Source organism: Dasypus novemcinctus, chromosome 12 (assembly GCF_030445035.2).
Source record: "Dasypus novemcinctus isolate mDasNov1 chromosome 12, mDasNov1.1.hap2, whole genome shotgun sequence".
In the NCBI taxonomy this organism is placed as follows: Eukaryota; Metazoa; Chordata; class Mammalia; order Cingulata; family Dasypodidae; genus Dasypus; species Dasypus novemcinctus.
In genome coordinates this window covers 57,537,026-57,550,804 of record NC_080684.1, presented here as the reverse complement: position 1 = coordinate 57,550,804, position 13,779 = coordinate 57,537,026, and the positions used below count along the sequence as shown (strand labels likewise).

The 13,779-nt window shown below is 34.9% G+C and overlaps 1 protein-coding gene across 1 annotated transcript in view; it reads left to right on the top strand.

Moving 5' to 3' along the window:
• CAPS2 (calcyphosine 2) overlaps positions 1-6,911 on the top strand; it is a 53,269-nt gene extending 46,358 nt beyond the window's left edge. The window contains exon 18 of the mRNA XM_004472971.4: positions 2,014-6,911. Within this exon, the coding sequence (XP_004473028.1) occupies positions 2,014-2,189 (176 nt within the window). The 3' untranslated portion in view covers positions 2,190-6,911. The remainder of the gene's footprint in view (positions 1-2,013) is intronic.
• Positions 6,912-13,779: the final 6,868 nt, after the last annotated feature.

Sequence of the window (13,779 nt, the reverse complement as noted above, 5' to 3'; positions counted from 1 at the left end):
TGAATTGTGGATGTTGATTTTGTTTGATTTGTTGTTGTTGTTAAGCCTTCATTAGTTTAAGAATTCTTTGCATTTACATTAAGAAAGACTAGCTAACAAGCTAGACTTTCTTAAAAAGAGAAAAACCTATTAATGTGTTTTTTAACCTTTCTTGTTATATATTACTATAAATTACAATCTTTTTACATGCCCATCTCTGGGCTATAGATTGTGTACAATATTCAATTAATTTCAAATTAGGCTCTTATACAACATATAATTTAATCTCAACTGTAGAAAATAATATTACTCTGCTTAACCTACAGAAAAAATATTTCAAGGATTATAGAAATGGGATTTCCCAAAGGTATTTCTGTATAATTGTATTAGAAATCCAATGTTTGTTTAGGGAACAAAAGAAATTTTAGTTATAGATGATGGAAGGAAGGTATTTCCTGGGTTGTGAATAAAAGGAGGTATAAAATTCTTGATTCTTGAAAACATAAATATGAATAAAAATTATTGTCTTTAGAAAAATAGTGCTAAAACTCATCTTTTTAAAAGTATGGGTGTCAATAGAGGGAAAAATCTCTCCTGTCAAGAATTGTATGTCTTTATATAGATTATATATATTAATTTTTGGCCTTGCCCACCACATTGATTAGAAACTCATTTTATTTTTTATATTACTACCTCTGCATATCATAGTTACTCCATCCTCATTGATTCAACGTGTTTTTTAAAAATAAATCCTTCTCTTTGTTATTTTCATATGTTTTTAAAATACCTCAATCTAATTGATATCCAAGGCAGATTTAATTCTTTTAATTTGAAAAGCACTTTAAACATGCATTATTGTTTAAGACTATTGGAGAAAAATATCCACCTCTTACCCTAATTTTGTCCATCCTATTTGACAACCAGTTAGGGTGGTGTGCTCATTTAAGCTTGCTATTTTAAAATGCCACATGATTTTAAAGGTTTTAGAGGGTCACAAAGATTGGGATACTGTTCTTTGGGAGATTATTATTATTCTGACACTTATTTGCCCTTGGTTATTCTCTCTTGAATATTTTCTGTCCATCTTCTATATCATCCTTTCATATTTAGTTCCTTCATTCTTATTTAAAAAATGATGGGTGTTTTTTTTTTTTTTCTTTCATCTTCTATGCTAGGTTCCTGGGGTTGAGTAGTACACATGAGAAATAGAACTGCCTTCCCCCCCATTTGTGCATTGGGGGGCAAATTAATGAGATAAGTTCTCTTGTGGATGACCCACATTTTGTAGTAGCCTGTGTTATTCCCAAGGAATTGGTGTTTAAGTTAAGACCTCTCCCTCCATTTACTGGCCATAATATAATCAAAGCTACGTATTAAATAGATTATTGTCCTCTCTTTAAATTAAAAAAATCAAATAAATTAAAAATATATCACATTTTATGTTCTCTTGTTAAGTAACAAGCTAAAGAATTATTTTTTTACATATGTGATTTTCAATAACATCTTGTAGGATATAAGTTAACCATATTTAATTGAGCCTAGTGGAAATAGACTACTTAACATCAGATATTAAATTGAAGTGTTAATCCCGTGAAAGTTTTTCAGCTAGGGTGTACATAGGCATCAGACTCTTCTATTTGCACTCATAATTCTTAGCTGACAATATAAGTAACTGATTCATAAGATAACTAGTGCCTGAAAAATTTCTGGCTTGTTTTCTTCCTTCCTCATTTTTAATGGAAATGAAACCTTGTCTTCTAAAACATTAAGCAATGTAAGAATATATACAGTGGTGACTAATAATTTGCCTACACGTTAAGGATAACTCTTATCAGAAGCTTAAATATGTAGTACAGTCATTCACCATTAAATGCTAGTTCATACAAGAAAATTTTTATGTAAATTGGAGGTAGTTTGCATAAGATTTCAATTTGTTGAAAAGATTTTGTTAGCTGATTAAGTATCCCTTTATCATCTTATGTCATTTTACTGAACTTTTAAGGAGACTCTTTCTTATCCAGTACTTTTTTACAGGTCATTCTACAGAGGAGGAGATCAAGTCATCTTTTCTAGAAACATTAAAAGACGCTTGCAGCAAGTCTGATGAAGTGTCGTACTGTGAATTTGAAGATTACTATGAAGGCCTAAGTATAGGGATAGTAGATGATGAAGATTTTGTTAATATCTTGCGGATTCCGTGGGGGATTTAGTTTTAAGAAATGTGTCACCAGCACTAAATATTTTATATGAGAGATAAATTGAATATAAAATGTGTTCCAATACTGGAATATATTCTTTGGGGATTCTATTTATTCTTTTTTACTTCTTAAGACTGAATGGAAAGAGAAATATTCAGAAAGAGAGATAAAGGGTTGTGTGTGTGTATGTATGTGTATGTAAGGGTCTATCTATAAGTCTATACATATATGTTTTCTTATTTATTACTTATCTTGAGTCTATTTTAGAGGTCATTTTTAAATTGGAAAGTTACATCTGTGTCAAATTTTATGGGAGCATCTATATAGTAACCAAGTTTTCTGTCTTTCACATTGATCTTTTGTTATCCCTTGCCCCAAATATAATTGCCACCATTCTCTATTGGACCAATTTAAATTTGCCCCAAAACCTGTGGTGGTTTGGAACTGTATGCACTCCAGAATGCATGTTCATAAAACTAATCCATTCCTGTGGGTGTAAACTATTGTAAAGGGCCTTTCAATAAAGTTACTTCAGTTAAGGCATGACCTAGGGTGGGTCTTAATCCTTGTACTGGAGTACTTTATAGAAGGATGAAATTCAAAGCGAGAAAAGGCAACAGAAGCAAGAAGTTGAAAGCATTGAAATTGGAAGAGAAGAGAAAGACCAGCAGATGCCACCATGTGCCCTGCCAGCAACCAGTCTTCAGGAAGAAAGCATTGCCTGATGATGCCTTGGTTTGGACATTTTTCTTAGCCTAAAAACTGTAAGCTTGTAAACTAATAAATTCCCATTGTTAAAGCCAACACATTTCATGGTATATGTTTTGAGCAGTTTAGCAAACTGAAACTGGTACCAGAAGAGTGGGGTGCTGCTATTGCAAACACCAAATGTGTTAAAAAGACTTCTTGAGTAATGAGTAGAGATGGAAAAAATTTTGAAATACTTGATGGAAAGGCCTAGATTGCTTTGAAGAGACTGTTGGTAGAAATATGGATGCTAAAGTTACTCTGATGAGGTCTTAGACATGATGAATGTGTTGATGAAAACTGGAAGATGACCGTTGTTTTAAAGTGGCAGAGAGCTTGGCAAAATTGATTCCTGATGTTGGATGGAAAGCAGAATTTGAAAGAGATGAGTTTGGATATTTAGCTGAGGAGATTTCTAAGCTAAATGTGAAAGTGCTGCCTGGTTCCACCTTGCAACTTATAGTAAAATGCAAGAGGAAAGGGATAAGCTGAGAACTGAACTTCTGAGAAAAAAGAAACCAGAAATTGATGGTCTGGAAATTTCTGAGCTTCTGGAATGTGAGTCCTAAGAGAATAGTGTTCTGTGTGAGGGTTTAACTGAACATGGATCCAGTCAGTGCAAGTTAGGATTGGAAATGTAGTTATCCAGAAAGGATTTTGAAAAGTTTTTTTTTTTTGTCTGATAATTTGGACCCCTGTGTACTGCATGAAAAACTGACAAGGTTTTTTGGTGAGACCTGTATGAAAGCAACCACTGCCAGTCTGAACTAAAAGGGACAGAAAAGGGACAGAGGGAAAGCAAAGTCACTTCAAGGGCAGGACCATTGAAACTGAGGTCTGGACTGAAGACATCTTCTTGGGTCATGAAAGCAGACTCACCCATATGTGTGGAAAGGGTAAGTATGCCCCAGTACTTAGAGAGGGCAGGCCTTCCGACCTTTTCTTCAGGAAACGTGTTATAACCCCACGTTTCTTGTCGGAGTCGATGGACCCGAAGGGTATCGGGAATGAAAGAAAGAGAAAAGGGGGAAGGAAACAAGGAGAAAGAACGAGAGAGAAAAAAAGAACGAGAGAGCTGGGATCAGGGGATCTGCGAGCAGAGACTCATCAGACAACTTTATTGATTACAAGGACTCTTTATATACCACAGTGTACGTGTCTACAAGCAGGACCACGACAGCCTACGTGCCAATAAGCACAGACCTAGTAGAAACATAGCTTATGTGACATTAAGGAGCAACTCGTATTAACTATCAGCATTACCTATAGTCTAAGGAATTTTAGAAAAAAACCTTATCTCAAGGTACAAAGTCTAAGTGTTCTATACATTACAAAAGTTATGAGCTCATCTTTTCCTTCAGCCTTTAACAGCTTCAGCCCATTTGCTGGGAACTCCCAATCACTGCATTCCTTAGGTTGCAAGCGTAGTCATGGAGACAGCACGAGCATGGAGACAGCATGTCTCTCCTTGAGAGGCCACTGTGCCTCAGTTTCCAACAATTTCTCAGGTGCCTGGGGATTGCAGAGAGTCTGGCCATCATCCCTATGTTTGAGGAGGATGGGGCCTAGAGTCAGGCTGCCACCCCAATGCTTGAAGATGTTGGAGCCTTCACCCCAGTGTTTGGGAGATTTTGGCTGTTGTGCAAACACTTGAAAAAGTGGGGCTACCACTCCAACATGCCCATAGAACAAACCACCCTTCCATAGACGACTTACACCTTAAAATCTAATGGAGTATGCCCTGCAGGGTTTTGGAATTGCTTGGGACTCATGGCTCCTGTTTTCCTTAAAATTTGTCTCTACGGGAATGGGGATGTTTATTCTATCACTGTCCTGCCATTGTATCTTGGGAGTAGATAACTTGTTCTCTGGATTTCACAGGTCTACATCTGAAGGGGAATTGTGCCCCAGAACAGACCATGTATGTATCTGATTTTGATGAGATTTTGTACTTAATATCCTAACTGAAATGATATAAGGCTTTTGGGATATTGTGATGGAATAAATGTTTTTTGAATATGAGAAGAACAATGTCTTTTTGGGTCTAGAGGTTGGAGTGTGGTGGTTTAGAACTGTACGTACCCCAGAAAATCATGTTCTTAAAACTAATCCATTCCTGTGCATGTAAACCTATTGTATGTAGGACTTTTCAATAAGGCTACTTCAGTTAAGATATGACTTAGACTGGGTCTTAATCCTCTTACTGGAGTTCTTTATAAGAGAATGAAATTTAAAGAGAGAAAAAGCCATGGAAACAAGAAGATGAAAACAAAAAAAACCCCGAAGAGAGGGGAGATACCAGCAGATGCCTCCATGTGCCTTGTCATGTGACAGAACAGTCCAGGATCCCCAGCAGCCAGTCTTTTGGAAGAAAGCGACACCTGATGATGCCTTGATATGGACATTTTTCTCAGCCTAAAAACTGTAAGTTTGTAAGCTAATAAGCTTCTGTTGTTAAAGCTAACACATTTCATGGTATCTGTTTTGAGCAATTTAGCACTGAAAGAAAGCCTATGGGACTAAACTAGTTCAAGTTGTTCTATTAAACATTTGAAAATGTTAAAGGAATGAAAGGATATGCAAGGGAAAATATACTTGCAGTGTGATTATACATTAATGTTTAGGTTGATGGGTGCTTACTTCCAAAATGCTTATTTAAAAACTGACTTGTCAATTCTTGTCTTGTAAATTATGTGCTGTTTATTCAATACAGCACAATGTAATAATTCTAGCAATTGTTCAAGTCTTTCTTTTATTCTGTTTTTTAAGTGCAATCCTTAATCTCTATCTGGAATCATTAGTTAGCTAGGAACAATACAAAACATGAGGGAGTATGTTCTCCTGAATTATTAAAGATTTCTAATATGTGCATTTTTGCATGTATGAATCTAACAGTAGTTCTTAACAAGAATATTAATGGATATTTTGTGCCATAAAATGAATATATATTCCAAACATCTTTTTTAGTATATTAAACAACTGAAACATTTTTCCTGAATGTATATTATTTAATTGTTAAATGTATTGTATTGTCTCTTTCTAAATTCTTCTTTCTTCCTCACTATACCCTGGGGGTGCAGAGAGAAGAAAGAACTTTATAACATTGTTTACAAGTTTATGATTTGAAATTATATATGTCTTAAGATAACATAAATTAGAAAAAAATAGGGCTAAGCAAAATAAGACGTGGTTGAAAATGAGAAAATGATTTCAGGCATGTCAGTTTATCTATCTAGACTTTTGTCAAAGTTATCAGAAGAGAACTAGTCTAAATTTTAATACGCGTGAAGCCAATAAATTCAAAGTAGTTCTTTTTAATCTTAAGAGGTACTACAATTTATTACTAAAAAAATCAGAAAGGAAATATGTACAGGGCTGTTATTGCTATTTTCATTAGCTAAATTCTTTATTTCTTGGTATTTTTTTCTAATTAGATTATTGAATTTAAAACAACATGGTAGATGATGTTTTAGCAGAAATAAGTCTATAAAACTATTTTTGAGTCACATTTTCTTCTTAAAAAAATTATTCCAACCAGTCATCATAAACCCTCCAAATTGTTCTCATGTTAAAATGACTAATACTATGGATGCCCAATGTACAAGTAGTATCTGTCATTAATAAATTTTTGTTTAGTTCTAATGAACAAAATCTCTTTTCAATATTGGTCTGTCATTTTCCTGTGAATATAAGCAGAAAATGTAAAGGCTGTCATATGGTAAAAAAAGGGAGTGGTGAAGGACACTTCTGGAATTTAACACTGTTAATATGACAGCATACTCTTAATATAAACTTCCACCCTCATAGTCAAATGTGGTTATTTGTAGGAAGTTTCTCTCTTAATGAGATGTAAGTCTTTTGTAGTTAATTTCTTATCATTTTACCTTGTTGCTTTCATGTTTTGTTGGAAAGTACATATTTATAAAACATTTTAAGTGTATTATGTTAAATTAGAATTGGTGACTCTCAATAAATCATTGTTTTTGACTTTGCCTGCACTGCCTGCCTTCTTTAACTTTAGTACAGTAAAGTTATTATTTAGTGTTTAGTTTAATAGAAGAGCATTGACATTTTCAAATATCTACCACATAATAATTGATCTTTATGTATTTTTAAATTTTTATTTATTTATTTTAACCACCCACCATTCCCCCTCCAGTGGCTCCCTCATCAGTCTGCTTGCTGTTTGCTCGTCTTCTTTAGGAGGCACCGGGAACCAATGCCATGTGGGAGGCAAGTGCCCAGCTGCTTGATCCACTTCCGCTCCCTGCTGGTTGCAGCATCTGTGGTGCCTGCTGGTTGCAGCATCTGCTCATCTTCTTTAGGAGGTGCCAGGAACCAAACCTGGGACCTCCCATGTGGGAGGTGGGCACCCAACTGTTGGAGCCACATCTGCTCCCAATAATTGATTTTTGAAATCCCATTCTTAATAGTCTTCAAAATTCTAAAGTGCCTTTTCAAAACTTTAAAAATATGAAATTATATGTTGTACTGTATTTTATAGTTAAGTGTATTTAATAGTTCTCTGTATCTTTGAAATTGGTCACTTGTTTGTGGTATAGAATCACCTTCCCAGTTAACCGTATTATTTATTAAATTGTATATATTTATCTTACTATCTCTATTTTAAAGTTTTACAGAATTTTCAGGAAAAATTCCCATTTTCTTAGGAAAAGAAGAACTATTACAGGATTATTTTAACTCTTTTTTAATTAGGAAAGAATATACATTTGCATGATAGAACAATTAAAGTACAGTGTAGTTAATAAATTGTATGTACATATTTTTAAGCTTTATAATAATATGAATATATGAGCTCAATGAACCAACGATTCTCTGCATAGTAAGAATCACAATAATTCATAATTTTGGTACAATTTTAAGACATTTTATTTTACTCCTTGCTTTTGATTTCCATGAGTCTAAGTTGTTCATAATTACCTCAGGAAAGAATTATGTTCAACAGGCTATGCATACTACAAATTATTTAAATTATTTAAGTATACATTTGCGATATAATAGCATATGGTGCTTGCAGAAATGAAATATGTACTGTGATAAACTGTATTTATTACTAGATTTGCCAGCAAAGACACACATATATAGTAGAAAGTGAAAGCGCTTCAAAACATAGAATGGGCTGAGTCTGTCTAACATAAGCCAAGCAAGTGCAAAGAGAATCTAAGTGCCTGCTCTAGTTGAGTTAAATATTCAAACATCCAGTTCATAGTTGATATGACAGGGACATAAACAAGGTGCTGTGGAGCTTGGAAGGACTGCCTGTGCCATCCCCAGGGAATAATCACTATCTGTTAAAAAAAAAAAAGATTTATTAAGATGGAAACTAAAGTGTTCTTTACAAAAAATGAGACAGCAAAAGATTTGGAGCTTTGATTGTATAAAACATGAAAATGTATTTCTGACACATGTTTTCTAATTTCCCTCATTAATAAGCCATATAAACTGATATGTATAGTTTTTGGATGCCCAAGCACAGTGAAATATTTGAAAGGATTTGCATAAAAATTGCCTATCTGGTGACAAATTTTAAGTATGGAGAAAACAATCAAGGTCTCTGTTGTATTTAAGTATTCCTTTTACCAAGTAGAAAGGAAATATGAATGGGACTTCTGAGTTGTGGCTGAATGAGTTTAGATATAAATGAAAAGATTCTTACCTTTGCAACTGTATGTTGAGTTTCCTGGTATTTTCAGCTGATGAGAAAGCCAAAATGGAACAAATGACCATAATTCTTGGAAATCACTATGTGCCACTTATGAGAGTTACACACTTATCTAGTAATTGAAGAGCCACTTAAAGAACTTTTAAGAAAATATGTGTTTTTAAGGAAAAATAATTTTGAGAAAATATTCAAGTGACCACTCCAAGAAAAAGTATGTGTTTATATTAATATAAATGCTGTTAAGGAAAGAGCTAAGACTTTAAAGCCAATGAATACTGATTTCAAACTTGAGCTTTCCCACAAATTAGCTATCTGACTTTGGGAAGCTATTTAACCTTGCTTAGTCTCTACCTTTTCATCTGTAGGTTGATGTGAGGAATAAATGTAAATACAGATACAGATCTACATATAGATATAGATGTAAATGTAGATATTTATAGATATAGTACTTAAACTACTTGGCCTACAGGTGTTACCCAGTTATACATTTATATCCTTCCTCTTCTTGCTTGAAACTTAAAGAAATTAAAAGCTCCTAATTTTTTTTAAAGATTGATTTTATTTATTTCTCTCCCCCTCCCTCTTGTTGTTTGTGCTCATTGTGCACTCTCTGTGTCTGCTCAACTCCTCTTTAGGAGGCACCAGGAACCACACCTGGGACCTCCCATGTGGTAGGCAGGTGCCCAAATACTTGAGCCACATCTACTTCCCCTTATTTTTTTCTGATTACCCCACATGTCAGTCTTAAGAGCCATTCTTTTAAAGAGATGTTTTTTTAAACAAGAATAATTTGCATATCACCATTTCTTCCTACACCTAATAGACTTCCTATTATTTCACTCATCTTTCTCCATAAGAGTACATGAAAGAAAATAATAATCTTGCATTAAGGTTATCAATACTTTTCCTTCAAAGCAAGCAACAAGTGGCAGTTTACAAAAGTGATTAGTAACGAAGTGTATTTTCATTAATATTAATTGGCAGATGATACATATGGGAGACTAATTTTATATCTGTAGACTAGATAACAATCCCAATATCTCTGGTATGCACATACTAATATCATTGATGATTTTGAATCCTGTTACAGACTTGGTTTCCAAAGATGGCTGCAGCAGTGTCTTTCAAACCACATTATCTTCTTACATAATGGACTTGACCTCACACTGAGAGGTGGGGTTTATGATCCCTTTTCTTGACTCTGGATACTTTCTGACTTGTTTGTAACTAATATTAATAGAATGTGGCTGAAGTGATACTGGGTTACTCCTAAATTAGGCCAGAAAAAGCAATGTGTAACTGCCTTGTTCACTAGGACACTTAAGCCACCAGGTAAGAAGTTAGACTACCTGGGACTGTCAAACTAGAGAGGACACATGCAGGTGCTCTGGTCAGAAGTGTTAGCTGAGCTAGCTGTTAGCTAGCATCAGTTGTCCAACTTGTGAGTGAGCGACCATGGACATCCAGCCCTACTGTGCCTTCAGATGATTGCAGCCCCTGCCAATATCTCATTACCTTCATACGAGAGTTTCCAAGAGAGAAACATCCAGCCAAACTCTTCCCTAACTTGGGAAGAAAAAATAAGAAAATAAAATGGTTGCATTAAGGTGCTAATTTTTGGGGTTACTTTTTATAAGCCATTCGTAACTAGAACAAATCCTTAACTAAAATTTGAATAAAAGCAAGAGTATTAAAAATCTTGTCAGATATTCAGGGGATGTAATTAATGTAACTCCCAGTTTATAAAATTCTGAGACATTAAAGATAAAACTAGACATTATAGGTCTATATGAGCTCTGTTATGAGGAGGAAAGTGATTTGATGAAATGTGTGATGTACAGAATCCAAAAATCCATGCTTTCTTAATGATAAACTAAATTGAATCATAATGCCAAAGGCTTGTTAAACATATATTTAACCAGTGCAGCCAGTATTCATTATATTGCCTTAGTTCTGGTAATTAGTGAGCTTATTTATTACTATTTTAGATTAAGTATTGCATAGTTTTCTTCCTGAAAAATTTCCCCAATTTCTTCAGCAATTTCACTGATGACTCTAATAAACATGGCAAGATAATTTGTACAGATAATTATGTACATAAATTAATTTTTGTTTGGTTCTTATTGCTTAAGATACAGGAAAGAATCAGGAAAACCCTCTATCGTGTTCCAAGAAGACAGGCAAGCTTTGGTTTTTGTTGTCTCAGGGTGGGGAAGCTGAAATTGCCAAGTATTCAACTCAAAATCTGAACCTTACCAATTATTGGGTGTGTGAGAGTTTGTGTGGGTATACATGTGTGTGGGAGTTTGTCTAAGTAGGATACAAGCCAGCCTTGAGAGCTTCCTCTGAAATAGAGAAGGAAAGAGTTTTCACTGGTTCTGAGAGGAGTGGAGTCCTGTGCACTGCCCCAGCAATGACATCCTGGAGAGAGGATATATCTCATGGGAGCTGTGGCTATGGGGAAACTTAAGCATCTAGGCTGATAGCCCCAGAGAAAACTCCCAAGTGTAATAAGTACCATCTTGAAGGGACCATGAGGACTTGAACAATTAATTTAATACATCCAGTAATCTATCTGATCATTTATTTAGAACATACCTATTAAGCAGCATCATGGTTACTATTCTAGATTCAAAAGATAACAGCCATGAACTATATACGAAATCTCTTGCTCCCATATACTTGGACTAGGGTTTTAGCTTTGGAGATGGTAAGAAGTGGTTAGATTTGTGATGTATCTTGGAGGTAGAGCTAGCACTACATATACTTAGACTGTGTAGGGTGAGAAAGAGAGTAAGGCAAGCCTGACATACTGGACTGAGCAACTAGATGGGTGGTGGTGCCATTTATTAAGAATGAGAAGACTAGGAGAGAAAGGGATTTGAGAGGAACAATGAAACACTTGTTATAGCCATGATTTAAAATTCTTTGAACATCCATGTAGAAATGTCACTAGGTAATTAGATTTATAAAACAAGAGCTCAGGGCAGAGGTCAGGGGTTGGTGATAGGGAATCACAAGTTTAGAGGTGGTATATTTAAAGTGTTGGGGCTTTATGAGGCACTTAGGGCCATAGTGTAAACAGACAAAAAAAGAAGGCCAAGGACTGAGGTATATGTCACATGTAGAGCTCTAATCTAGAGCTCTCTGTGAGAGCTGAGAGGCCTACAAAAGAGATTGAAATGGGATTTCCAGTTAGGGAAGAGAAAAGTCAGAAGAATTGTGTTGTTGTAGAAGTCAAGAAATCAAGCTCTATCAAGAATTAGATGTGAACTACTATGTTGAATGAGATGAAAGCAAAAAAAAAAAAAGTGACTATTAGATTTGGCAATATGAAGTGGTGGGAACAAGATTGGTGTGGGTTGAAGAGAGAATGAAAAATGAGAATATGGATTTAGCAATTGTTTAGCATCTTTTTTGTTGAGTTTTATTTTGAAGGGAAGCAGAGCTCTGGAGCAGTAACTAGAGGTGAATGTAGGGTTGAGAAAAGGTTTTATTTATTTTGAGGTAGCAAATAATTGAAAATGTTTTTATGCTGATAGTGAAGCCAATAGTGTATCACAGCAACCAGTATGAATTGAAGAACAGAGGTCCCTACCAAATGTTTTGAACTGTGTGAAATTCCCTCAGACCTTTAGCGTGATCTTTGGTAGAGAAAGCCCAGGCCTCTAGTGACTGAGACTGATGATCCAGCTAGCAGGGTTGGGACTAGAGTTGAAGGGAGTGAGGCACCTGCCCCAGGATGAAAACTTAAAGCAGTACCAAAACTCAGTAATCAAATATATATGTATTTAGAGAAGTTTGCAAAAATGTCATGAAGAAAGTATAGGATTTCCATATACCCTCCCTCACCAATACAGTTTTCCTTATTATTAACGCTTTACATTTGTGGTACTTTAGTTACAATTGATAAAGCAATATTATTATTATTATACTGTTAATTGTAGTCCAGAGTTTATATTAGGTACACTATTTATGTTGTCTAGGTCTAAGGCTTTTAAAAACTTGTATTCAAGTAACATCTTAAAATTTCTCATTTTAACCACTTTCATATATACAATTCTGGTGATAATTATACTCACAATGTTGTGATATCACCACCACCACCATCCATTACAAAACTTTTCTGTCACCCCAAACCAAAAATTATACCATTTAAGTACTGACTCTCCACTCCCTCTCCCCACCCCACCCCCTAGTAACCTGTATTCTAGTTTCTGAGTCTATGGATTTGCAGTCTAATCAATACATAATATTTTAATGCAGTAATTTAAGAAATAAAAATGCAAAAGGATACCAAGGAACAAGTATCATTTTTTTAGATAAAGATAGGATCAGCAGGCATGCCATGCTTAGCCTATTGGAACTTGAGGCAAAAGGAAAAATCAATAATACTTATCTTGTCTACCTTCAAAATTGTTATATTTTGTTCTTCATGGATTTTTTTTGCTTTAATTTTTACTTTTTAAAATATTACTTTAAAATATAATGTATCTTAAAATAAAAAAAGGAGGAGCGGATGTAGCTCAGTGGTTGAGCACCTGCTTCCATGTACAAATTCCTGGTTTCAATCCTGGGTACCTCCTAAAAAATCTCTCTCTCTCTCTCTCTCTCTCTCTCTCTCTCTCTCTCTCTCTCTCTCTCTCTCTCTCTCTCTATCATCTCTATAAAATTTATCTTGCTCACTGAAATTTTGTTGTTCCCTTCAATTTTGCATCTGATATGAGTTCCTCGATCACCTTCTAGTCCCAGGCCTGTCTGCCAGCCCCGTGCCTGGGGGTTCCCAGCAGAATGCATTTGATTCAGAGAATTAAAGGAATATAAATGTTTTTGTAAATATAGGAAGAGTATATCATGAGCCTCAGAATTTTTGTTCTTAAAATTCTTGAGTTTAGTATCTCAAACCATATCATCAAATTTTATTTCTTATTGAAAGTTTTGTGGTTAGGCTGTTTTAAGGTATGTTTTCCAATACTTTATTAGGAATATTTTCTGTGTCTACCATGGAAACTCAGGGGAGGCCAAGTGTATCATCATGCAGAAAGTAATGCTTGACAGGACACAGTAATAAGCTCCAAATCTCTCTTAACAAGAAGTTCTTGCTCTTAAAAAGTAAGGGGATAAATGAGACAAAGCATAGATTTCCTGGAATATCACACGTGCTCAAAAAGA